The following is a 25,954-nucleotide window of genomic DNA, read 5'->3' on the forward strand; positions in this document are numbered from 1 at the left end:
CTGCTGCAGATTTGGTCACCAGGAACCATAATGGGGTCCACCATCTCCCACATCATGCAGCTATAACACATCACCTGATGCTGCATCCCTGGTTTATTTAATTAGTTGTAGTTTGATATCTTTTTATTTAACTATTATAAAAAAACTTACCTGTTTTTACCTGCTACTCAGCTGTGCCTCCTCACCAAAGCCTCAGATTTCCACCCCTATACCAGTCCACTCTCACTATGACCCCTCCAAAATGGCTGTTCCACTTTACTCTACTGTCCTCTCATTGGCTGAGTTGCCACACATTTAGCTAATCACACAATCTTTTGGGGGAAAATCTGCTATCTCCTCCCCTCTGTTGCTCTGGCTGCTGGAATTGGAGAAGAACTCTTGCTTTAATGTCACTTGATGTACTCTGACATTTACATTGGTCATACCCACCTCTCTCTTGTCATCTCTTCCCTTGATCCCTGCACTATCGCTAAATTGTATGAGTATTTGCATCCAGTCCTTTTTAAAAGCCATAAATATCTAATTTTGGCACCACCAATAAAAAAACACAAAAATTTCCCAATTAGGTTTAAAAATAAATATTCAAACCCTACTCATAGACCTGCCTTATCATTCCAAGAATTGATCTAGAAAACTTTAATATTGCACATTACGATCTCTAAAGCAAATATTTTCTCCTTGAGATGAGGAGGCCAAAGCTGGAGAAAGTGTTGCAGATCTCAAAGGCCTATACAGCTGCAACTAGACTATTTCAAAGTGACTGGCATTTTAAGGAACTTGTTTTATCTGCATCTTAATTTCTAACATTAATTCTTGTTCAAAATCTGTCCAAACACAAACAATTAAAAGTTGTTCCTTTTTAATTCAATTTTTCTGTTCTCCTTACTAAAACAAATCACCTAATATTTGTGAATCTGATCCATCTGCCACCTCGCATTTAACAAGAAGATAAGATATTTATTTATTAGTTACATATACATCGAAACACACAGTGAAATGCATCTTTTTGCATTACTGAGAATGTGCTGGGGGCAGCCTGCAAGTGTCGCCATTCTTCCAGCGCCAACATAGCATGCCCACAGCTCCTAACCTGTACGTCTTTGGAACATGGGAGGAAACCGGAGCTGCCGAAGGAAACCCACACAGACACGGGGAGAATGTACAAACTCCTTACAGGATAGTGGCGGGAATTGAACCCGGATCGCTGGTGCTGTAATAGCGTTATGCTAACCGCTACACTACCGGCCACCTTGCACCATTTCTGCCAATGGAAACCGTTTTCCCTTGTGCCTGTGTTTATGTAGCTCAGGATCCCAGATGCTTTTTTAGATGCTTATTTAATCATTTTCTCAACCTGACTGCTACCTTCAAAGGTTTGTCCACATATATGTCAAGATTTTGCTGTTCCTGCAGTCAGTACGTCTTTCATGTTGTAGTGCCCTTCCTAATTCTTCTCACCAAAATTTATAATTTTGCACATTTTTGCACTAGCTTTTATCTTCCACGTGTCTGCTCAATCCACCAGCTTGTCTAAATCCACTTGAAATCGATCAGTATCTTTCTCAGTGTTTATTGCACTGCCAAGCTTGTGTTGCAATAACTCTTTCCTCATTTAATGGTATAATGATTTATTATCACCCAGTGATGACTTGTAATTGCCAAAAGTATCTTGTGGGAACAAGCTGGTTTCCCCATGCAAGCCACTTTGCCTCCTACATGAGGATCAGCTTTACAGTTCCTACTTGTTAATCTTTAACTAATAGTATGATTGTGCAAGAGAGCATTACTGCCTTTTTGAAATACTGGTTGATTAATAATTAAAGTTTTAAGACCAGGTTGTGGGTCTCTTATCATCTTTGAAAAGTCAAATTACTGCTAAATTCACATTAGAAAATCTTCTGCTTATAAACCTGTCTCATGGTTTTCTTTCTTTATTCATCCTTTTGCAATCTAGATGTTAGCAAGGCCTGCATTTGTTGCCAAGTGTAACTGTCCTTGAGAGATGAGGTTGAGCCACTCTGTTAAATCACCGTAGTGTTGGGGAGGGGGTTCCAGGATTTAAACTCAGAAAGATTGGTGATATGTTTCCAAATCAGGATGGTGTGCATCTTGGGAGGGGAACCTGCAGGTGGTGGTGATCTCACATGCTGATTTGCTAAAAGCAATCACAGGTTTGGGAGGTAGTGTTGGGGTATCCCAGGTGAGTAACTGTAGCACATTTTGGAGATGGTGAAGCAATTGTGTGCCAATGGTAAAGGGAATGAATGGATGGGGTGCCAGTAAAGCAGGCTGCTCTGACCTAGATGATGATGAGCTTCTTAAGAGTAGTTGGCGCTGCACTCATCAAGGCAAGTGGAGGGTAGTCCATCACACTGTTAACTTGTACCTGTCAATGTGAAAACGCTTTGGGGTATCAGGTGGTGAGTCACTTACCACAGGATATCCAACCTCTTGCAGCTATGGTATTTACATGGCTGATCCATTTGAGTGTCTAGTAAATGGTGACCCCTTGGGAAGGTGATGGTAGTTGCATTGAATGTTAAAAGTAGCTGATTAGACTCTGTCTTGTTGGAGATGGTCGTTGCCCAACACTTCAGTGGTACAGTTGTGACTTGGTGATGCCTGAACATTCCCTAGGTCTTGCTGCGTTCAGGCTCGGCCTACTTCATTTGCTGAGAGTTGTGAATTGAATTAAATGTTGTGGAACCATCAGCAATCACCTTTATTTCCTGATACAGTATCCCAATCACAGTGAGTCATTGATGAAGGAACTGAAGATGGCTGGGCCTAGGACACCGTTCTGAGTAACAACCACAGTGAAAGCCTGAGTAGGGGAAGTTTGACCTCCAAAGACCACAGCCCTTGTGTGATGATGACTCCAATGCAGCCAGCATTTTCCCTTGTTGCCCATTGACTTCTGTTTTACCAGATCTCTTGTATATGATCAGTAAAATGAGGCCAATAAAAGTGCTGCATTCTGGTAGGAAGAATGAGGAGAGGGATTTCTTACAAAGGGGGTATTGAAAGGGATGTATTTGCACAAATCTTTGACAGTGTCAGAATGAGTTGAGAAATAGTTAAGAAGTCATATTGTGTTGTCAATTTTATAAACCAAGGTGCAAAGAACAAAAATAAGGAGGTTTAGTTGAACTGCTGTCGCACATTAGTTTGGCGACAATTCCTGTATTATGTCCAGTTCTGGTCACTTCTCTGCAGGAAGGCTTGGAGAGAGTGCAGAAAAGATTTAATAGGGTTGCAGGGGAGAGGTATTTCATTCATGGACAGACAGTAGAAGCTGGGATTCTTCTCCCTGAATGATGAGAGATTATTTGATTGAAGAAACTTTTTATAAAACAGCATTGCACCTTAGGAAGGAGGTGCAGCAACATTTTACTGGAATAGTTCCAGGAATGCTGGGCTTAAATTGCATGGATAGCTTGGAGAAAATACTGGCCTTCGCAGCAATGCTTATGTCCCTCACTGTATATGAATGTGTTTATATATGTATATAAAATGGTATGTCACTGCTGTAAGGTGCATTGGCATAGTTAAGCTTTATTTGGGTTCAGCTTTCAACCAAGAGGGAAATTGAGGGATTATATCATCTGGCAAAATAACTTTTCTGCTTTATTCTCAATTGATGTACATGTAAATGGTATTTAACAGAGCAGCATGTAAAACGTAAACTAATTATTAAAGTGTAGCGGTTGCTACCGCGGAATAAAACAAGACTCTACTCGGAGGATTGCCAAACAGAACTGGTTTATTTTCCCGCCTTGCGCGGGCCCTTTAAGGGAGAATGTTCCTGCCCAAAACAACCGGCAATGACGTAAGTCCTACGTCATCAGGGCTTGCCCGCGCGCGGGTTCTCCCCGTCGCTCGGAAAGACGAGGCCCGCCGCCATCTTGGGCCTCGTCGCTCCGACGCCGCGTGACCTGACTGCCGAGCCAGTTCGCCCGACTAGACGGTGAGTCGCCACACAACCCCCCCCCAGAACCGGCGAGACAGTCCCCAAGGTCCATGGGCTGTGCCAGCTGCCACTTAGGGGGGCGGCCTCTGCGTCGCGGCGTGGCAACCTCGACAGGCTGTTGCAGATCCAAATGGGCCGGTTTGAGGCGGTCCGCCGTGAAAACCTGTTCCCTGCCTCCAACGTCCAAAAGAAAAGTGGATCCGTTATTCCGTATGACTCGGAACGGTCCCTCATATGGTCGTTGCAATGGCGCCCGAGGTGTGCCCCTGCGAACGAAAACAAACTTACAGTCCCGTAGTTCCTTGGGCTGGCAGGATGGGGCTTGACCGTGCCGTGAGGTGGGAATCGGGGCCGAGGCGCCAAGCTTCTCGCGCAGTCTTTGTAGGACTGCTGGGGGTTGTTCCCCTTGGTCCCGAAGGGCAGGTATGAAATCCCCGGGGACAACTAGTGGCGCCCCGTATACAAGCTCAGCTGACGAAGTGCGGAGGTCTTCTTTGGGGGCAGTGCGTATGCCGAGCAGGACCCAAGGCAGCTCGTCGACCCAGTTAGGACCCATCAGGCGGGCCATCAAGGCCAATTTCAGATGGCGGTGAAAACGTTCCACCAACCCGTTTGATTGAGGATGGTAGGCCGTGGTGGTATGCAGCTGCGTCCCTAGCAGGTTCGCTAATGCAGCCCAGAGACTGGAAGTGAATTGGGTGCCTCTGTCTGAAGTGATGTGGGGCCGGAACGCCAAAACGTGAGACCCAAGTTGTGAGCAGCGCCCGGGCGCAGGAATCAGTTGTGATGTCAGCCAGGGGGGTTGCCTCAGGCCACCTCGTGAACCGGTCCACGATGGTAAGGAGGTACCGGGCTCCTCTTGAAACCGGCAGAGGGCCCACGAGGTCAACGTGTATGTGGTCGAACCTCCTACGGGTAGGCTCGAACTGCTGTGGTGGGACCTTGGTGTGTCGCTGGATTTTTGACGTCTGGCAGTGCGGACGAGTCCTGGCCCACTCACTGACCTGTTTGCGCAGGCCATGCCAGACAAACTTGCTGGCAACCAGTCGGACAGTAGATCTGATGGACGGGTGCGCCAACCCATGTACCGAGTCAAAAACGCGTCTCCGCCAGGCTGCAGGGACTATAGGGCGGGGCTGACCAGTTGCAACGTCGCAAAGTAGGGTCCGCTGACCTGGACCAACCAAGAAATCTCGGAGCTGCAGACCCGAGACTGCGGTTCTGTAGCTGGGCAGTTCGTCGTTGGCTTGCTGTGCGTCAGCTAGGGCCGTGTAGTCGACACCCAAGGATAGGTTGTGGATGGTTGGTCTGGAAAGTGCATCAGCAATGACATTATCCTTTCCGGAGACATGTTGGATGTCAGTTGTGAACTCGGAAATGTAGGATAAATGTCTCTGCTGACGAGCGGACCAGGGATCGGAGACTTTGGAGAAGGCAGAGGCTTATGATCGGTGAAAGCGGTGAAAGGCCTGCCTTTTAGAAAGTATCGGAAATGCCGGACCGCCAGATACAGCGCTAGAAGTTCCCGATCAAAAGCGCTGTACTTCAGTTCGGGCGGTCTAAGGTGCTTGCTGAAAAATGCCAAGGGTTGCCAGCGGCCTTCGAGTCGCTGTTCCAGTACCCCACCCACCGCGGTGTTGGACGCGTCTACCATGAGGGCAGTCGGGACGTCAGTCCTGGGGTGTACCAGCATTGTGGCGTCTGCCAGGGCGTCTTTGGCCTTAACGAAAGCAGCCGCAGCCTCCTCAGTCCAGGTGATGTCCTTGCCCTTACCAGCCAGCAGCGAGAACAGAGGGCGCATGATACGGGCTGCTGCAGGGATGAAACGATGGTAAAAGTTGACCATCCCAAGGAATTCCTGTAGGCCTTTGACTGTGTCGGGGCGGGCAAAATGGCGGATAGCATCCACCTTGGAGGGTAGGGGTGTTGCCCCGTCACTGGTGATTTTGTGGCCGAGGAAATCGATGGAGTCAAGTCCAAATTGGCACTTGGACGGGTTAATCGTGAGGCCGAAATCGCGGAGACGGGAATACAGCTGGCGGAGGTGGGAAAGGTGTTCCTGGCGGTTACGGCTGGCGATCAGTATGTCGTCCAAGTAAATGAACACGAAGTCCAGGTCTCGGCCTACCGCGTCCATCAGCCGCTGGAAGGTCTGCGCGGCGTTCTTAAGGCCGAACGGCATCCGAAGGAATTCGAACAGGCCGAATGGGGTGATAATCGCAGTTTTGGGGACGTCATCCGGATGGACCGGGATTTGGTGGTATCCCCTAACGAGGTCCACTTTGGAAAAGATGCGGGCCCCGTGTAAGTTCGCTGCGAAGTCCTGGATGTGAGGGATGGGATAGCGGTCCGGGGTGGTGGCGTCATTCAGCCTTCGGTAGTCGCCGCAGGGCCTCCACCCTCCGGTGGCTTTGGGGACCGTGTGCAGGGGGGAGGCCCAGGGGCTGTCTGACCTGCGAACAATCCCCAGCTCCTCCATGTGACGGAACTCTTCCTTTGCCAGGCGGAGCTTGTCTGGAGGTAATCGTCGTGCTCGGGCATGAAGGGGTGGCCCTGTGGTAATGATGTGGTGTTGTATCCCGTGTGTGGGCCTAGAATTTGTAAACGAAGGTGCCAAAATCGATGGGAATTCGGCTAGGAGCTTGGCGAAATCGTCGCCAGAAAGGGAAATGGAGTCCAGGCGTGGGGCTGGTGGGCTGATTTCTCCCAGGGGATAGGTCCGGAGAGTGCTAGAGTGGACTAACTGCTTCCTTCGCAGGTCAACTAACAGGTTGTGGGCCCGAAGGAAATCAGCTCCTAGGAGTGGTCGGGCGACGGTGGCAAGGGTAAAGGTCCAGGTAAAACGGCTGCTGCCAAAGTGTAATTGAAGCGTAAGGGTGCCGAAAGACCGTATCGTTGTACCGTTGGCGGCATTGAGTAGAGGACCTGGTGGCCTGTCACGAGTGTCGCGGCCTGTCGGGGGCAAAATACTGACCTCCGCTCCAGTATCAACGAGGAAACGCCGTCCAGATTTCTTGTCCTGAACGAAGAGGAGGCTCTGTCGGCGGCCAGCCGCCGTAGCCATCAGCGGCGGCTGGCCCTGGCGTTTCCCTGAAACTTGCAGGGTGGGCGGCATCGATGGGCCTCCGCACCCCACCTCTGATGGTAGAAGCACAGCTGGTCACCCGTGTCGTCGTCTACGTTCCTGGGGCGTGGCTGCTCGGTTGCTGGGGCCGGGCGAGGCGGGCGTTGGGCTCGCGGCCTGGTGATTTGACTGACGGACGAACCGCTCTCGCGCTTGGCCCTCCACAGGACATCTGCCCGGGCGGCCACCTCACGGGGGTTGCTGAAGTCGGCGTCAGCTAACAACAAGTGGATGTCATCGGGGAGCTGTTCAAGGAAGGCCTGTTCGAACATCAGGCATGGCTTGTGTCCCTCGGCCAATGCCAGCATCTCATTCATTAGGGCGGATGGGGATCTGTCCCCCAGGCCATCCAGATGAAGCAGGCGGGCGGCGCGCTCACGACGGGAGAGGCCGAAGGTCCGGATTAAAAGGTCTTTGAAAGCCGGGTACTTATCTTCCTCCGGAGGCGACTGGATGAAGTCTCCAACCTGGGCAGCTGTCTCCTGGTCCACGGAGCTAACCACATGGTAGTACTTCATGGAGTCGGAGGTGATCTGCTGAAGGTGGAATTGCGCTTCGGCCTGGTCAAACCAGACGCTGGGCCGAAGTGTCCAAAAGGTGGGCAGCTTGAGGGCCACTGCGTTGGCTGCTGCGCTGTCGTCCATTTCGCGGGTCCAAAAGTCGTTTGGACCGTCGGGGTCACCAATGTAGCGGTTGGTACCGCGGAATAAAACAAGACTCTACTCGGAGGATTGCCAAACAGAACTGGTTTATTTTCCAGCCTTGCGCGGGCCCTTTAAGGGAGAATGTTCCCACCCAAAACAACCAGCAATGACGTAAGTCCTACGTCATCAGGACTTTCCCGCGCGCGGGTTCTCCCTGTCGCTCGGAAAGACGAGGCCCGCCGCCATCTTGGGCCTCGTCGCTCCGACGCCGCGCGACCTGACTGCCGAGCTGGTTCGCCCGACTAGACGGTGAGTCGCCACAAAAGCTTCCATTTTGAACAGCAACTCTTTTTGAAGTGCTGGACTCTCCCCTGGTACTATGTGGATTCCATTCAGAGAGAGGGAGAGAGAATGCTGGTCACAGAAAATGAAGATCAAAAAAATGTGGACACGGTAATTTGAAATAAAAACTGAAAATACTGGAAAAACTCAGGTCAGACATCATCTGTGGAAAGAGTTAATGTTTCATGTTGAAAACCCTTCATCAAAACCGGGGAGGAGAGTTAATATGTTAGTTAATAAGTTGCTGGCAAAGTGGACGGTGATAGTTAGAACAAGGGGATATCTCTGATAGGTTGAGGTCAAGGTTGCCATTGGGTTAAGCTGTAAACATGGTTATCTGGTCGATGGGATAATGGAAGGGAGAACACGATTCTTTGTTCATTAAACCAATGAAATGAGGGCAGTTGGAGAGAAATCACTCGCTCTCAATCATGAGCAGCTAAGGAAATTAAATATTCTGCCAGTTTGAAACAGGATCTTTAGGGGCGTGATAGGCAAGAGGTTGAGATGTTTCCGCTAGTGGGAGAATCTCAAACAGGAGCACATAGTTACAAGATCAGGGGGTGTTCATTTAAAACCGAGCTGTTCTTCTCGCTGAGGATGACGAATCTCTGGAATTCTCTGCCCCAGAGAGTTATGGAAGGTAAATCATTGGGGATATGTTAAATTTTTGGGGAAAAAACAGGGAACTGAGGGCTATGAGGAACTGACAAAGAAGAGGAGATGAGGCCTGGGATAGATCAGCTATGATCATATTGAATGGCAGGGCAGGTTTAAGGGATCTATTGGCCCACTTCTGCTCCTGTTTTCTCGTATTCATCATGTTCTTATGAAAAAGGAAAGTAAACATTACAGAATGCAGGCCTGTGGGACATGCCCAGTAAATTGGACTTTGTTAATGGAGAGAGAAAAACTAAGCCAATATCCCAGATGGATGATCGAGCCCATTCTGATACAGACAGAGAAAACAAGTTACCTGGAGTTATAGAATCCAGTATCGAGTCTAGAAGCCCAGACGAAAGGTGAGTTGCTTTTCCGTAAGCTTACATTGGGCTTCATTATAACAGTGCGGGTGGCCAATGGGTTAGCGTGGGATGGAGAATCAAGTGGCAGGTAAGAGGAAGCTCTGTGTAGCCTCTGCAGACTGAGTGCAGGTGTTCCACAAAGTGGTCACCCGACCTGCATAATGCAGTACACTGGATTGGAAGACTTGCAAGTGAGTCGCTGCTTCACCTGGAAAGACTGCTCAGGTCCCTACATGGTGGGAAGGGACGAGGCAACAGGACAGGTGATGCATCTCCTGCAGTTGCCTGGGAAATTGGCATGAGAAAGGAAGTGGTTGGTGGGGATGGAAGAGCAGAGCAGTGAGGGCAAGATGTGTCTGGTAGTGGAATTTCATTGAAAGTGACCAAAATTGTGAAGATGATCTATTAAACACAGAGGCTGGTGGGATGAGAGGTGAAGATCAATGACGCTCTATCCTTGCAATGGCCATTCTGCAGAGATGTTTAGAGCAGAGGTGTTGGAAATAGATGAAGTGCAGTCAAGGGCTGTGTTGTCTATGGTGGAGAGGAAGCCAAGGTTGAGGCAGAAGATGACATTTCAGAGGCACGCTGTAGAAAGTCTCATCATCAGAGGAAATACAACAGAGATGCAGGAATAGGGAGAATAGAATGGAGTCCTTACAGGAGGCAGGTGGGATGAAGGTGGTTGTGAGAGTTTGTTGGCTTGTAATGGACATTTGTGCCCCAGCCTCTCCCCTATGTGGGAGACAGATCCAAAGTAGGAAAGGTAGTGATGGACTGTGTGAAAGTGAGAGCAGGATGGGAATTGTCAGCAAAAATAATGATATTTCCGAGTGCAGGAAGCAGCACCCATACAATTGTCGATGTACTGGATAAAGAGTAGAGGGAGGGGGCCTGAGTAGAACTGAAACAAAAACTGTACCACATAAAAAGACAGCTGTAGCTGTGAACAAGATCTTCAGCTCCATTCACTTTCTTCAGATCAAAGATGTAGCAATAGGAACCTGCATGTACCCAAGCCGAGTATATCTTTTTGTGGGATACATGGAGTAGTCTTTGTTTTAATTCTGCTTGGGCCCTTGTTTATTCTCATTCTTTGTTTTCTGTTTGTTAACCAACTCTCAATTTGTGTTCGTATACCAGAACCTAACCATGTACTTTTGGAAAGATTTATTTCCTTGTGTCACTTTTGGTCCTTCTGTTTCCATTTCTGACCCTTAGTTCTTGGCTCCTCTGCCAATGGGAACATTTTCTCAATCTACTCTAAACTAGTCATGGTTTTAAATACCTCTATCGGATCTCCTCACAACCTCCCATTTTCTAAGGAGAACTTCCTCCGCTTCTCCAGTGTATCCACAAAAATAGAGCCCCTCATCCCTGGAATCATTTGGTAAATCCCTCTGTCATTTCTCAAATTTTCCTGAAGTGTAGCACACAGAACTGGACATAGTACACCAGTCATGACCAGTCAGTGTTTATAAAGATTCCTCATGAATTCCTTGCTCTTGTGCTGTGTGCCTTTGTTGCTCTGGATCCCATATGCTTTTTTAACCTGCCCTCCCCCTTTCATGGACCATATACATAACACCCCCAGAACTCTCTGTGCTTGTATCATAGCACATAGAACATAAAACATTAAAGAACAGGTCCTTCGGCCCACAATGTTGTGCCCACATTTTATCCTGCTCTAAGATCTACCTAACCCTTCCCTCCCACATAGCCCCCATTTCTCTATCATTCATGTGTCTTTCTAAGAGTCTCTTAAATGTCCCTAATGTATCTGCCCCCACAACCTCTGCAGCAGTGCGTTCCACGTACCCACCACCCTCTGTGTAAAAAAAAACTTACCCCTGATATCACCCTTGTATCTTCCTCCAATCACCTTAAAATTATGTCTCTAACTCTTCACTTGATCTATGCCTCTTATCATCTTGTACACCTCTATCAAGTCACGTCTCATCCTCCTTCTCTCCAAAGAGAAAAGCCCTAGCCCGCTCAACCTATCCTCATAAGACAATGCTCTCCAATCCATGCAACATCCTGGTAAATCTCCTCTGCACCCTGTCTAAAACTTCCACATCCTTCCTATAATGAGGTGACCAGAACTGAACACAATACTCCAAGTGTGGTCTAACCAGAGTTCTATAGAGCTGCAACATCACCTCACGGCTCTTGAACTCAATACCCCGACTAATGAAGGCCAACACACCATATGCTGCCTTAACGACCCTATCGACCAGCGTGGCAACCTTGAGGGATCTACGGACGTGGACCCCAAGATCCCTCTGTTCCTCCATACTGTTTAGGGTCCTGCCATTAACCTTGTATCCTGCCTTCAAATTCGATCTTCCAAAGTGTATCGCTTCACATTTTTCCAGGTTGAACTCCATTTGCCACTTCTCAGCCCAGCTCTGCATCCTATCAATATCCTGTTATAATCTACAGCAACCTTCTACACTATCCACAACACCACCAATCTTCATGTCATCTGCAAACTTACTAACTCACCCTTCCTCATCCTCATTCAAGTCATTTATAAAAATCACAAAGAGCAGGGGTCCCAGAACAGATCCTTGCGGAACACCACTGGTCACCGACCTCCAGGCAGAATATGCTCCATCTACCACCACCCTATGTCTTCTATGGGCGAGCCAATTCTGAATCCACACAGCCAAGTTTCCCTGGATCCCATGCCTCCTGACTTTCTGAATAAGCCTTCCATGAAGAACCTTATCAAATGCCTTACTTAAAATCCATGTACACTACATCCACTGCTCTACCTTCATCACTGTGCTTTGTCACATCCTCAAAGATTCAATCAGGCTTGTGAGGCACGACCTGACTCTCACAAAGCCATGCTGACTGTCTCTAATCAGCCTTATGCTTCTCCAGATGCCCATAAATCCTGTCTCTAAGAATCTTCTCTTGTAATTTGCCCACCACTGAAGTAAGACTCACTGGTCTGTAATTCCCAGGGTTATCTCTACTCCCTTAAACAAAGGAACAGCATTTGTCACCCTCCAATCATCCGGCACTACTCCTGAGGCCAGTAATCACTTCCAGAATTCTGCCATCTAGATTAGATTGCCTCTTATTCTTTCTACCAAAATGTAACTCTTTACATTTCCCAGCACTGAGTCCCACTATCTGCCCCTTCCCCACCCTCTATATCCTTGACATACACTTACTCACTGTTAACTCTGCCTGTCAGCTTTGTGTTATCTCTAACTTTATGCTCTGTACAAGTCTAAATAATTAATATGTCATTAAAAAACACACTGGTCCTCATTCCAGCTTCCACTGTACACTTTCTTCCCATCCAAGAAACAACCAGTCACTACCATTCGGTTTTGTGATGTTAAGCCAATTTTTTAATCCACTTTGTAATCACCCATTTTATTCCATAGACTGCAATCTTGAGACAAGTCTATTAAGTGGCAGTTTACCAAAAAAAAAACAGAAATCCACACAAGCCACACTTCCTTCAGGGATCCTTTCTTTTACTTGACAAGTTATTCTGTCAGGTTATTTAGGTATTGTTTGTCCTTAATGAATCTCTGCCAGGTTTCTCCTATCAATCCGCACTTGTGCAAGTGACTGCTAATTCTGTCCCTGATTTGTGTAATACTGTAAGTCTCAGATGTTGGGCCTCTATTCTCCTGCTCAGTTGCTCACATCTTTATAGCACAGCTACAATGCTTGCCAACCCAAGCAGCTAACCTACAAAAATTGCACCCCAGTTTTGACTTAAGCTGAATGACTCTGGGACAGTATTTGCCTCTGTGTCGATGGAAAGGTGCAGTGACCAGTACATTGAAGTGAGTGGTGAGAAAGGTTTGCATGCTGCTGGGGGAATCATTTACACTGAGGTGGTGCAACAAGCTCTATCCCAACCAGCTGTACTGACACACGTCTAAGCCCTCACTCCACTCCGTCTGTGATCTGCCCTTTGAACATATATTAGAGATTTATGTTATCTTGTATTAGCAACTCTCATTTCTGAATACACAAGAAAGCACAAGATTTTATGGTGATCCTTGCTTTTATTTCTGCGCAACTGGATCTTAAAAACCGTAAACTGCTCAATTTAACTTTTGTGTCTTTGGTCCTTTTCATGTGTGTGTTGGCTGCCACTTTGGAGATGAAGCAATAATTTGTCTTTCTGTATTTTTCTCCCTTTTTTCCTCTGTTTCTCTTTAAAAGTCAAAGTTGAGTTTATTGTCATATGCACAAGTATATGCACAGGTGCAATGAAGAACTTGCAGCAGCATCACAGGCACATAGCATCATATAAGCAGCATTCACAAGAAATACGTAAATTATACACAATTTTTACAAGAAAGAACACAATTGATCAAAGTGGTCGGTGTTGCTAAGCTGTAGTGATTAGGGTGGTGCCAGTTGGTTCAAGAACCGAATGGTTGAAGGGAAGTAGCAGTTCTTGAACCTGGTGCTGTAGGACTTCAGGCTTCTGTACCGATGGTAGCTGTGAAAAGATGGCATGGCCCACATGGTAGGGATCTTTGATGAGGGATGTTGCCTTCTTGAGGCAGTGCCTCCTGTAGGTGCTACCAGTGGTGGGAGGGATGTGACCTTGATGATTGGGCAGAGTTCACTACTCCCTGCAGCTTCTTGCATTCCTGTGCATTTGAATTGCTGTACCAGACCATGGTGCAACCAGTCAAGATGCTTTCAACAGGTTATCTGGAGAAGTTTGTTAGAGTGCTCGGTGACAAGCCGAACCTCCTAAGAAAGTAAAGATGGTGGTCCACTTTCCTTGTGATTGGATCTATGTGCTGGTCATCCAATATGTTAACACCCAGGCACTTAAAGTTGTTGACTCTCTCCACCGCCGATCCCCCAATGTAGACTGGTGCATGTTTGCCCTCCTTCCACTTCCTGAGGTCAGCAATCTGCTCTTTAGTTTTACTGACGTTGTTGTGGCACCGCTCAACCAGGTGTCCTATCTCGCTCCAGTAAGCTGACTCATCACCACCTGTGATTTGTCCAACAGCAGGGGTGTCTTCGTGTCCTAAGTCCTTTTTAAGTTGGGTGTCCCTTCATTTCATCCCTCTGGGATATTACTTTGCAAATTCCTACCCAACCATTCAGCATTCTTTACCCTGTTATTCTCCTGCAGACTTTATTTCCTCTATCCACCGTACGGGGAATCAAATTTGCTAGGTTTTGAAGGGACATGCCCTGAACACACGAGATGAATGTGGTGTGCATGTGTCCTTAACCTCACCTCCTTGTGATTATTGGGGGACTTTGTTGTAGTATAAGGGGACTTTGTGTGTACAAGACTCTGCTTGTACACACCCCTACCTTTGTTCTTCTTTGTATCCTCCAAGGGCTCATTGGAGCACTTGCCTTACAGTCAGCAACCTTGTCTTCTCTTTTGTTGACCTCCCTATGCAGCACATCCACTGGGAGTTCACCTTGCCAAACTCCTTCCTGCTAGCTCCCCTCGTCTAATCTTGATAATGTGGACTTTGTCAATGGACCATCTATCACCGCTGCTCTCCCTGTCTCTCCAGTCTCCAAATATCCAATCACTTGAACAAAAGACCTTTGCCGTGCACGAGTTTAACACAGATGACTGAATAAACATCGCGAATGTGATGGAAACCTGAATGATGAGTAATGACAATGTTGTTCAGCTGGAAAAGGTACAGAAAAAATTCAGGAGGATGTTACCAGGACTAGAGGGCTTGAACTATAAAGAATGGGACATTTTCACCTGGAGCGTTAGGAGGATGAGGGGTGACCTTGCAGAGGTATATAAAATTCATTAGGGCATAGGTAGGGTGAATGATACAGTCTTTTTCCCAGAGTAGGGGAGTCTAAAACAGGGGCATAGGTTACAGTGAGAGGGGAAAGATTTAAAAGGGACTTGCCCCTCAAGTTTTTTTTACACAGAGTGGGTATATGGAATGAGCTGCTAGAGGAAGTGGTAGAGGCAGGTACAAGGACAGCTACATGGATAGGAAAGGTTTAGAGGGATATGGACCAAAGGCAGGCAAATGAGACAAGCTCAGGTGGACAGCTTTAGCATGGATGAGCTGAGCCGAAGGGCCAGCTTCTGTGCTGTATGACTCTGACTCTATAACCCTCTCATGAATGAAGTCTTGCCACCTACGTAGGCACTCTAACTTTGCGATAGCAGTGTCATTCTCATCAAAAAAATTCGTAGCTGTATCTGTTCACCCTAACTCTATAGTGAGCAGTTCCATCCCTCTCCCTGGCAACTGTCTGAAGCTGAAACAGACCATCGCTGCCTTGGTGTCAGATATAACTCAAGGTTAAGTTTAGATCTTTTAAAACTATGCCATTATTAAGATTAGCTGTTTCCATCTGTATTATTGCCTGACCATGTGCTTGCCTCAACTCGTTCGCCGCTGAAGTCCTCTAGATATGACTGTTTCAATCCACTTTTGCCCACATTCCCAGTTGTACTCTCCATAAACTTGAAGTCATTGAAAGCCATGCCACCCTTGCCCTAAACTGTGCTAAGGACTGTTTGTATGTGGCCCTGTGTTGTGACCAATATGGTCTCCTAGTTGTGCATCACAGTTTTAACATTTTAATAAACTTGTTTTTGAATCCCTCTGTGATCTCTTTTTTTCCTCTCTACTTCTGTAACTTCCAGGTCTATATTCTTTTGAGTTACCTTTGTTCCTCTAATTCTGGCTGCGTTATGCCCTTGACAAATGGTCAGCTCTGGAATGCTCTTCCCCCAATTCTCTTTGCCTCTCTCCTTTTATGATGCTTCTGAAGAACTACCTCATTTGACTCCATTTCTTCCGCCTACTTGCCCTTGGAAGATCAATAGACACTGAAATCTTGGTGTGCAGGCACTGTAGAGTTGGAGAATATTGTTATGGCACATGGAATGTTGATGCAGCTAATAAAGTGTGTTGTAACAAAACCGAATGTCCCTGCCCCATTAAGCAGTACAGACCTGGTTTATATAATTGAGCTGATATATTGGCAGTAGAGATGAGAGCAAACAGCCCTCAGGAACATTGTAGATAACGAAGCCACAGTGTTGTAACCGCCCTTCTAGGAATGGCCATTGCATTTGGGAGCTCTGAATCACTCTTGGCATATATCAAAGAAGAATACAATGGATATAAATAATAAAAACTAATTAAGCTGTTGGCTCCAAATGGGCAGGCTGTGGAGCCACTACAGGATGTAAAAAAAAAATTCATAGGCTTGTTCCTAAAACAATCAACCTCTGCAGGAATGTGGGAAAGTCGATAGATTTATGAACACACCTTGTTCGTAGAGGAATGCTACTTATAACAGACCTACTTAGTATGTGACATTCGGAGTGATGTAAAATTGATTGGTAGAATCAAAGGGATGTTTTGCTATGATCAGGTACTGACGAGGGTGGGGATCTTGCCTTGGGCTGGTCAAAACCTAATAGCTCAGTGTTTGTAGTTTGGTCAAGAAAATGCTCATTTCTGATGTGCAACTTTAGAATTAGATGATTTAGGTCAAACGTAATTATGCTGAGGATAAAATAATCTCTCTGAATTGTAATGTTGAATTCATCCCAAATTCCTGTATCTGAGTAGTTCCTGCCATCTGCTCAAATATACAGGTGAATAAAGCTAATTTAGTTTCAACTGATTCTTGCAGGGTGCAGATGGTAACTGAATTCCCACAACAGGCAGCACAAACCTTACACAAGCTGGGCAGGCTGATGGCTTGTGATTCTGACGTGCATTTTTACCTTCACCAGCAAGGAAGCAGGCCGTTCGGCCCAATTGGTCCATGTTGACCAAGATTCCCATCTTAGCTGGTTGCATTTGCCTGCATTTGGCCCATATCCCTCCTAACCTTTCCTATTTATGTACCTGACAAAGTGCCTTTTAACTGTTGTTAATGTCAACCACTTCCTCTGGCAGTTCATTCCATATACTGACCACCCTCTGGGTGAAATAGTTGCCCCTCAGGTTCCTATTAAATCCCTCTTCTCTAGTTTTTGATTCCACAACCCTGGGAAAAAGACTCTGTGCATTCATCCTATCTATGCCCCTCATGATTTTATACACCTCTGTAAGATCACCCCTCATTCTCCTGCACTCCAGTGAATAAAGTCCCAGCCTGCCCAACCTCTCTCCATAAACTCAGTCCCTCCAGTCCTGGCAACATTCTCGTAAATCTCCTTTGCACTATTTCCAGCTTAATGGCATCTTTCCTATAGCAGGGTGACCAAAATTGAACACAATATAGTTATGTTCCGAACACATCAGAAGCAATTATCCTTGAAGTAGTTTGTAAATAATCCTGCAGGAAATGGTTTCTCTTACTTACTCTCCACATTGTAGGGAAGGCTGGTTTGGTGTGATGTGTGCACTTTCTAACATGGGGTTTTGGTGGAAAAACTGTGGATTCTGTCACCCAAGGCTGCCAGGCTCTTATGTATTTTCCATCCTTATCCAAACATTATGAGGAACATCAAATGCACATTTTTTTCCAAATTCCTTAATGCAGTAGTAATTGGCAAGAGGCTAGGAAGTTTGCCTTTACTAAATGAAGACCTAGTCAAGTTCAGAGAAGTAATTCCATGCACAAGACGTAATTACAGTAAAAGAAAAAAAAAGACGAGACTTTGTTATTCAACAAAATAATGTCAACTTTTAGAGAGATGTTAGCTGGTGAATGATGGAATAAGGAAATGGGTGCTTTGGATGCAGTTGTGAAATTGCAATTCTGTGCTTCAAATCTGATTCAGCTCCCCTCTCAATTGTGCATGTGTGAGAGATGGGTCTTGATTTTCCAACTTTCTCCCAGCTGCTGATGAAGGTTTCACACTGCCAGCAAAGGCTCAGAGAAGCAGCATTAAGAATAATTGGCAGCAACTTCTCCACCTTTTGGTTGCTTGCATGCTACACTATCCATTTTGACGAAGAACTACAAAAGCTTTGAATCTCAGCTTCCAGCTCAAATAGTTATTTGCCGACAGCCATTTCGTAGCACTGCAGTTTGGAGAGAAAATGCACTGTATGCTTTCAGAATGGCAAGGTATTTGAATGAAATGAGTGCTCATATTTGATTTGGGTGTATTAAATTACCACGTGTACTTGCATTTGTGTACTTCCCTCGTCTTCAAGGTGAAAGACACAGAAAATCTGTGACATTCATAAAGTGCAGGTCAATATTACTGTAAATTCGTAGATGATTTGAGCTTTGGGAATAGGATAGAGCAAAGTGGAGTGGCTGGTTTGAGATCAGGGAAACAAGGCTCTGTAAGGCTTTTAACTGCAGAATTTCACTGTTTTGTAGCTTACTACACCTGGTTAACAGCTGGATGGGACTGCTTACAACACAGCACCACAGCCAATCTGGGATGAGAGTAGATGGTGTGGCTGATGGGATTGTTTGAGTAGAGGAGGTTGGGGAGGGGGAATGTTAGGAATCTAAAGGTGATGAAGTGGCAGGACAAGGATGCTAATGAAGATAAGATGTCTTTATTAGCCACCTGTATATCAAAACACACAGTGAAGTGCACCTTTTGCGTAGAGTGTTCTGTGGGGGGGGGGGCGGGAGGAGGGGGGGGGGGCAGCCCGCAAGTGTTGCCGCGCTTCCGGTGCCAACATAGCATGCCCACAACTTCCTAACCCGTACGTCTTTTTGTAATGTGGGAGCACCCGGAGCAGCCGGAGGAAACCCACGCAGACACTGGGAGAACGTACAAACTCCTTACAGACAGCAGCCAGAATTGAACCTGGGTCGCTGGCGCTGTAATTGCTTTATGCTAACCGCTACACTCCCAGGGTAGAAGATAGTGGTTGGGTGGTAAGATTTGGTGACTGGGGAGCAGTTAAATGGTGATCTTTAAGCAGAAGGGTCTGATCATGCAGAGGGTAGATACAAATAATGGTTGGGGTAGAATAATTGGTGGGAACATAAATTGGTGATTAGAGCAGTCAGATTTTTTGTCCTTGTGCAGGAAGCAATAAAGTTATGGGGAGCGGCCGGCGAAGTGTAGTGTTTATCTTTAGAACTTGTTGGATCTGTGTGAAACTGTTGCAGGGAAAGTACTAAATAGGGACTCACTTTGTGGACTCAGCCCTTTTGTCTTTCTTTAACCTGCCAGCATTCTCATGGTTAGGGAAAGCTAGTAGTGCTATTAAAATGAAGGATGTAGCCTTAGTAAGAACTTAGAATGAGCAGAGTGAGTGGACTGCCCCACCTTCATTAAATTAGTAGGAGGATTCAAAGTTGGGCTCCAGCTGCTGATTCTTAGCTTTTTAATTTTCCACCTGAATCATCTCTTTTGTTCTTGGAGATTAAGTCTCGCCTTGTCTTCATCTCCCAGTCTGATACTTTCTATTCTGAGGCCCCTTATCTGTTGCTACCCAATCATTAATATGCAATTGCAGAGTATTACAATTTAAAATATTAATAGCACAGTAATAGGCCATTTAGTCCATGGAATCAGTGCTGGTATTTGTAGTCTGCATGAGCTTCCTTTGATCACCATCCACAACCCTTATCCTGACCTCATTTTGATTGATCAGCATATCCTTCTATTCCTTTCTCCCTCCTTAAATGTATTTATCCGGTTCAGCTTAACTACTTATGGTAGTGCAGGCTGTTTAAAATGTAATTCTTATTTACTAACTCTTCAGCTGGAAATGGATTAAAATATTTCCAGGCTATGCAGTTGTTTTGCTTGAATTGCCAAATAAGTAAACTTAAATAATTTGGGTCTGGATAATCTTTAACTCAGTGGCAAATGTTTGATGCCCTGACATTTCAAAGTGAATTAAAGCTCTGATACACTAGAACCTCTGTGATGCAAACTGAGTCGTGGATTTTACACTATCCTGATTTCAAACATAGCTGTGTACTTGATTTTCCAACGGATTTAGGTTAAGATTGTCAGGCTTGTTATGGTTGAGTGCAGTTATCAGATGAGTTGGCATGTTCTTCGACATACTTCTGTTCCATTTTATTTGTTACACCTGAGAATAGATGGCAATTTGATTGATTCTGCATTGTTTGAAACTAAAATAAAAAAGTATTATTTTTACATCAAAGTAAATTTCACTTCATTCTGAAAGTAATTGTTGGGTGTTCAATTTTTAAAACATCTTTTATTTTGAAACCATACAGGTTTCCCGGTTGGCTGGCGTCCTGGTCAAGCATGGAGTAAAGAAGGGCGATCGGGTTGTCATTTATATGCCAATGATCCCCCAAGCAATGTACACCATGTTGGCTTGTGCAAGAATTGGAGCCACACACAGTTTGATATTTGGTGGCTTTGCATCAAAAGAACTTTCTGCTCGCGTGGACCATGCTAAGGTAATGAGTTAGAACATGCTTCATCAAATGAGAATAATGCTGGAAAATCAAGGCAGCACAAACTGTGTTATAATATGCACAAGCTACAAATCTGAGCTAACATTTGGATCTAAAGTATGATAATATGGACCTTCAATGTAGCAAAATACTCCACAGGCATGTTATCAAACAAAACGTTTTATTGAGTCACATCAAGAGATATCATGGTGAAAGATCGCAAAGGAAGTTATAGAAGCAGTGGGATTTAAGGAGGAAGTTCCAGAGCTTGCAATCTTGACAGCTGATGGTCCAACTGAAAATGGTGGAATGGTTAAATGTGGGTTTAGAGCATGGGGGTGTGCTGCAGCCCCTGAAGGTTAAACAGGGTTGAAGGATACTATAGAGGTGGTAAAGAGCAAAACCATGGAAGAATCTGAAAATGGTTAGAATTCAAAATACTGCTTAACTTGTAGACAGTGTAAGTCAACAGCCATGGAGTTCACAGGTGAACAGTACTTGGTGTAAATTAGCTGGGTGAATGGGATTCAGGCTGCAGTTTTGAATTCACTTCAAATGTATGATGAGTAAATAAGGGTGGCAGAGCAAGAATACACTTAAAATAGTCGAGTCTGGAGAAAATGAAGTCACAGATGGGAGCTTCAGCAGCACGTGATTTCATGATTGGTTAAAGTTGGTTGATGTAGTTGAGGTGGAAATTGGCAGCGTTAATAATGGTGTGGATACTTAGTTCAAAGCTCACTTTGGAGTTGGAAAGGACAGTGAGGCTTTTTTTCAGATGACCTGAGCCATTGACCTGAAACATTAACTCTCTTTATCTGCTGTCCAACCTACTGAGCGTTTCCAGCATTTTCAATATTTTTAAATTTCTCGACTTTTGTAGGTTCAGAAATGTGATGGAACAAATTCAGACAGAGTTCTGGGAAAGCTTGACACAAATTTTGGAAGTTGTGGTTTTTTCAAGGATTTTTCAGAGAAAAGGAATGCAGGAGGTTGCATGGTAATTTGCCAGGGCAAAAGGTTCTGAGTTTCAGTTTCTGGGGCAGAGATAATTGTTAACAGAATTGAATAGCATGAGAGCTAAGGGAAGTTGGGTATTCAGCAGTTTATTGGGAATGTGGTTGAGGGAGTTGGTGAAAATGGACAAAAAGAGCTTGTGAGGGTGGCACAATGGGAAAAGGAAGGGAAACTAGAGAAAGATGCAGGTAAAATCTTAGAACTTCGGCATGCTGGGCTAGCAGAAGTGAGAGAAATAGCAGAGGCGGCAGAGCGGGTCGTCTCAGTCATGCTGATTAAGAAGCCCATGAGATCCTTGGTTTGGGAGTTGGTGATGGACATTAGTTCAGTGAATTATCAGCTAAACTCTTTTGGAATTGCAGGAAAGAGCCAAATCTGTTATATCACAAAGTTCCACATTATCTATTTTGCTATGTTAGCTTCTTAGTTGCAGTCATACAGCACATAAACAGGCCCTTCAGCCCAATGAGTTTGCAATGACCATCAAGCACCCATTTATGCCAATCCTACACTAATCCATTTATTCTCCCCACATTCCCATTAACTCACTTATACACTAAGGGCAAGTTAAGCGATCAATTAACTTAGCAACCCACACATCTTTGGAATTGGGAGGAAACTTTAGCGCCTGGAGGAAACCGTGTGGTCACAGGAAGAGTATGCAAACTCTGCACAGACAACACTGGAAGTCAGGATTGTACCTGAGTCACTGGAGCTGTGAGGCAGTAGCTCTACTGACTGCATCACTATACTGCCCACAAAAAGTTATTGGTTACTTCCCACCAGAACTCAATGACGTTGCCAACAAACTCATTTCTCATTTCTTTAGAATCTATGGTACAGAGCAAGATGGTAGGGAAGGGAAATGTTCCATCTTGCAATAAATGGGAAGCAGCGATAGGATTTAATTGTACTGGAAAGAGTTCTGTGCATCAGTAACTCTATGTAGGTGTCCTGTGGAGGTTGGCAAGGCAGGAGACATGTTAGGGGGCTTTCTATCAATTGTAGAATCGTTGTTGCAGATTGGAGGATAACAAATATGACCCTATTATTTCATAAAGGAAGAAGAGAGAAACCAATATATAAACATCAAATTAAAGTGAAATTCAAAAATAATGTGACTTGGCTTCCCATCTCCTCCCAACCCTTTGCCCTATAGTCACAACTGAAATCGATGGGATCTCATTCCCTTTGGCAAATCTGAGCTGCTGCAGGATCCAACAGGTGATTTTTCTCCAGTGTAACGCTAAAGAATCCCAACGAGGTTATGACTTCTGCATGTGATAACACAGAACTCCAGGATTTAATGGAGCTTAAATGGCTTCTTGCCACTGGTTCCATTGAGGACCACGAACTCAAGCCAGCAAGGTTGGGTCCATGGTCTTCAGTCCTTACCACAAATGCCATTTCCTATTCACCGACTCCAGCCTCTCTCAGTATCTGAGGCAGAACCACTTCATTTTGGTGACATATTTAACACTGAGATGACCTTCCAAACTGGATATCTGCTCCATCATCAAGACGACCTCTACAACTACCCTTGCCTCTGCCCTCACCTCAGTGCATCTGCTGCTAATTCATTCTGGATTAACAACTTGGCTGAACTGTTGCACTGGTTGCCTGCTCAGCCCATCCTTTCTCATCTACCTCAATCTGAGTTTAACTAAAACTCTGTCGTCCATGCCCTGAATTCTATCCAGTCCCTTTTACTCATTGCTGACCTACATTGGCACATGTTTTGGAAATGTTTTAGTTTAAAAAATTTATAATATTTAGTTCAACATGTTTCCACTTGTTGCCCTAAATTTCATAGATTATCTTACATTTGCTTGTTTTAAACTCAGCTGCTGGAGACAATCACTTTCTATCTGGCATATTCTCATTAGTTTAACTCTATCATTTTGCCATGTAGTCTCATTTTCCAGACTTTCATATTGATGTTTTCTCATGTCAGGCAGCATGCTGCTGAATCTGATTGACCTTTTCTTTTGCCTCAAAGCCTTTTCCATGGCGTGGAGGTCAAAACAGCAGGAAGTGATCTTACTAAAATTTATATACATTCACCCACACATCTCAGTTTTTATTTCATAAAACCTTTCAGAGTTTTTTCCTTATCTAATTAAGAACTCTTCTCCTTCCAGTCTACTCTCCTCACCTCTTGATAATGTTAGTTTTTGCTTGCATGTGATTCCACTTACTGATACTTTTATGAAGAAACCATTACTTACTTCCAGTACATGGGAATGAATGACGCACACTGACTACCAAAAGCATCGAAGTCAAGCCAAACCATTTTTGCATTTTATCCCTTTGTTAACAAGCTTCTTTCATTATGACATTAATGAAGCACGGACAGTTCTGGAAAAAAAATATTAGAGGAATTTTGAGAGAAATCACTTGTCTCCCAAATAGAGCTATCTGACACCCTGTGAACTAGTGTTATCAACATTAAGAAAATTGAATAATCCACCAATTTGGAGAACATTTTAAGTAGTTTTCTACCATCTTCAGTAATAGGGCTTGAATATATCATTTTAATTGGTTATTGTTTTGCTTAGTGATATCCTAAGTAAAATCAGTTTGAAATTTCTATGTCACCATCTGTTCTCAAGATTTCATAAGAGAAAGGAATTAACTAAATGATGACATCCTGCAATGCAACGCAACATGTGTGATCTTTTTCTTTGTGTTGTCAGTTTTATTGCTGCTCCTCTGTGGAAAAATTGAAAAATGGGATAATTTATGAAACTAATTAAATGCAAGAAGTCCTGTTTTATATCGAACAAAGTAAACTGAGTTAATCTCTTGAGTGACCAAGAAGTAATTAGTTGCAGTGAATTGCTGATTTGCTACACTTACAGGAAGATAGCAAAACATTCTCTGCAACTTCTCAGTTACTTAGATATTTAGTTTCAATTGGCTTATTTCTGATGATTTTGCTTGAGGAACTATTTCAGGCAGTGAGAGTACATTGCATGTAAAGCATCAATGCTGCTTATAAGTAATATTTACATCATGTATGCATTATGTTCCTACCCAGCATCTACGTGTACTTTCCTGGCTGTCAGAAAATGAACCAGATTATTTACAACATCGCTGTCATATTCAACTCCAGGATCAGATTTGGGCTACATATCCATGCCATCATTTAGACAGCCTATTTCTACCTCTTTACCGTTGCCTGTCAGCATTCCTGCCTCAGCTCATCTGCTGCTGAATCCTTCATCCATATCTTTGTTGCTTCTATCCTTGGCCAGCTGCCTTGTTGGAGTTGTAGAGAGATACAGCACAGAACCAGGCCCTTTGGCCTGCTGAGTCTGTGCCAACCATCAACCACCTATTCTTACACTGATCCTACCCTAAACCTTTTAATTCTCCCCACATTCCCATCAGCTCCATCCAGATTCTACCACTCACTTGTACACCAGGAGCAACTTACAGTGGCTAATTAACCTATTTACCTGCATGTCTTTGAGCTGTAAGAGAAAAATGGAGCACCCAGGAATGTGCAAACTCCAGGCAGCACCAGAAGTTGCGATTGAACCTGGTCTCTGGAGCTGTGAGGCAGCAGCTCTGCCAGCTGTGTCACTGTGCACTGCCCACTGTAAGCTTGAGATCATCCAAACTCCACTGCTCTTAACCAATTCACACCAAATCTGTAAACCTATCATTCCTGTGCTTGCTGATTTGTGATGGCTCCCTGATTTTAACGTTCTTTTACTTGTTTTCAAATTCCTCCTTGGCCTCATCTTCCCCTGTATCTATAATCTCCTCCATCTTGTAATGCTTAGAGATGTATATGCTCCTCCAGTTTTGGCCTCTATAACATTACAGAATGCAACCACTATTGGTCTTTGGCTGCTAAGGTCCCAAGCTGGAAAATTCCCTCCCTTAACCCTTCCATCTCTCCACCTCTTCTTCCATTTAAGGAGCTTCTACCCCTCTGACCAAATATTGACCTCCTTACATGGTTTGTGTTTAGCTTTGTTTAATAATGCCTCTGTGAAGTATGTTGGATATTTTGAGTTGCAAAAGGGAAAGATAAATACAAATTGGCATCAATTATGGTTGAAGTTTTTTTAAAAGCATTCCTCCATTCTGTGAATCACATATGTTTCCCTGCACTGCAGCCAAAACTGATTGTAACAGCATCATTTGGAATTGAGCCGTCAAGAAGAATAGCATACATACCATTGCTGGAAAAAGCTTTGGAAATTGCTGAACACAAGCCAGATAGAGTCATGATTTACAATCGACCTAACATGGTGAGTGTTAAATTCAAGTTGTTGTCATTTTGATATAAAACTTGCAACTCTGAAATCCTCTTTTTTTTAAACAACTTTGTGAAAGGAAATCTTTTTGTTATTTCTTTACATAACAGTCATGTATCTTCGTCATATTTCTCATGTACAATAATTTTTTTGTACTTATTATGACATAGGAGGAGGTCATTCAGCCCATTGCCAGCACCCTTGAGAGCTATCCCTTCAATCCCATTACTCCTCTC

At 44.7% G+C, this 25,954-nt stretch overlaps 1 protein-coding gene across 5 annotated transcripts in view; it reads left to right on the forward strand.

Moving 5' to 3' along the window:
* Nucleotides 1-25,954, forward strand: part of acss3 (acyl-CoA synthetase short chain family member 3) — a 64,408-nt gene that overhangs the window by 12,264 nt on the left and 26,190 nt on the right. Inside the window, exons 1-3 of one of the 5 annotated variants that reach the window (XM_052029823.1) lie at nucleotides 7,931-8,047; nucleotides 20,245-20,433; nucleotides 25,578-25,712. In XM_052029823.1, coding sequence (XP_051885783.1) covers nucleotides 20,311-20,433; nucleotides 25,578-25,712 — 258 coding nt within the window. In that variant the 5' untranslated portion in view covers nucleotides 7,931-8,047; nucleotides 20,245-20,310. Of the gene's footprint in view, nucleotides 1-7,930; nucleotides 8,048-8,589; nucleotides 9,103-19,926; nucleotides 20,001-20,060; nucleotides 20,150-20,244; nucleotides 20,434-25,577; nucleotides 25,713-25,954 lie in introns of those variants that run through there. The other 4 variants (XM_052029826.1, XM_052029824.1, XM_052029825.1 and 1 more) reach the window with 4 other exon arrangements.

The sequence above is a fragment of the Pristis pectinata genome, chromosome 15 (assembly GCF_009764475.1).
Source record: "Pristis pectinata isolate sPriPec2 chromosome 15, sPriPec2.1.pri, whole genome shotgun sequence".
Lineage (NCBI taxonomy): Eukaryota > Metazoa > Chordata > Chondrichthyes > Rhinopristiformes > Pristidae > Pristis > Pristis pectinata.